The sequence below is a fragment of the Rhea americana genome, unplaced genomic scaffold (genome assembly GCF_003343005.1).
Source record: "Rhea americana isolate MKP2758 unplaced genomic scaffold, rheAme1 scaffold_241, whole genome shotgun sequence".
In the NCBI taxonomy this organism is placed as follows: domain Eukaryota; kingdom Metazoa; phylum Chordata; class Aves; order Rheiformes; family Rheidae; genus Rhea; species Rhea americana.
In genome coordinates, this window is record NW_028186359.1 from 636,291 (window position 1) to 636,819 (window position 529).

Below are 529 nucleotides of genomic sequence, written 5' to 3' on the forward strand. Positions count from 1 at the left end.
CGCCCCGGTCGTGCTCCGAGACGATCTCCACGCCGTGCTTCCCGCGGATGAACTCGGCCCTGCGGGCGGGGGCATCAGCCCGGGCGCAGCCCCCTCCTCGCAGCCCCGGGACCCCCGGCGCCCGGCTCCCACCTCTCCTTGGCGCGGCCTCCGGGGGCGCGCGGGCCGGAGCCGGGCTGCTGGCCGGCTGCCGACGCCGACGGCTCCGCCTCTGCCCGGGCTCTCCGGTACTGGTCCGCCACCACCACTCTCCTCTTCTCCTGCAAGGCACAGCCGTGGCAGCGTGGCCGTGGCACCAGGGCCCTCGGCACGTGGACGTGGGAACCGCCGCCGGAATGGGAACCACCACGGGCACGGGGACTGTCGTGGGCAAGGGAACCACCACGGGCACGGGAACCGCCGTGAGCAAGGGAACCACCGTGGGAACCACCACGGGCATGGGGACTGTCGTGGGCAAGGGAACCACCGCGGGCACGGGAACCGCCGTGAGCAAGGGAACTGCCGTGGGCACAGGAACCACCGCAGGCAC

At 74.1% G+C, this 529-nt stretch overlaps 1 protein-coding gene across 1 annotated transcript in view; it reads right to left on the bottom strand.

Annotated features, from left to right (window-relative positions):
• MOV10 (Mov10 RNA helicase) overlaps window positions 1–529 on the bottom strand; it is a 9,115-nt gene that overhangs the window by 5,937 nt on the left and 2,649 nt on the right. Inside the window, exons 3-4 of the mRNA XM_085306603.1 lie at window positions 133–260; window positions 4–59 (exon numbers count right to left, since the gene is read on the bottom strand). Coding sequence (XP_085162729.1) covers window positions 4–59; window positions 133–260 — 184 coding nt within the window. The remainder of the gene's footprint in view (window positions 1–3; window positions 60–132; window positions 261–529) is intronic.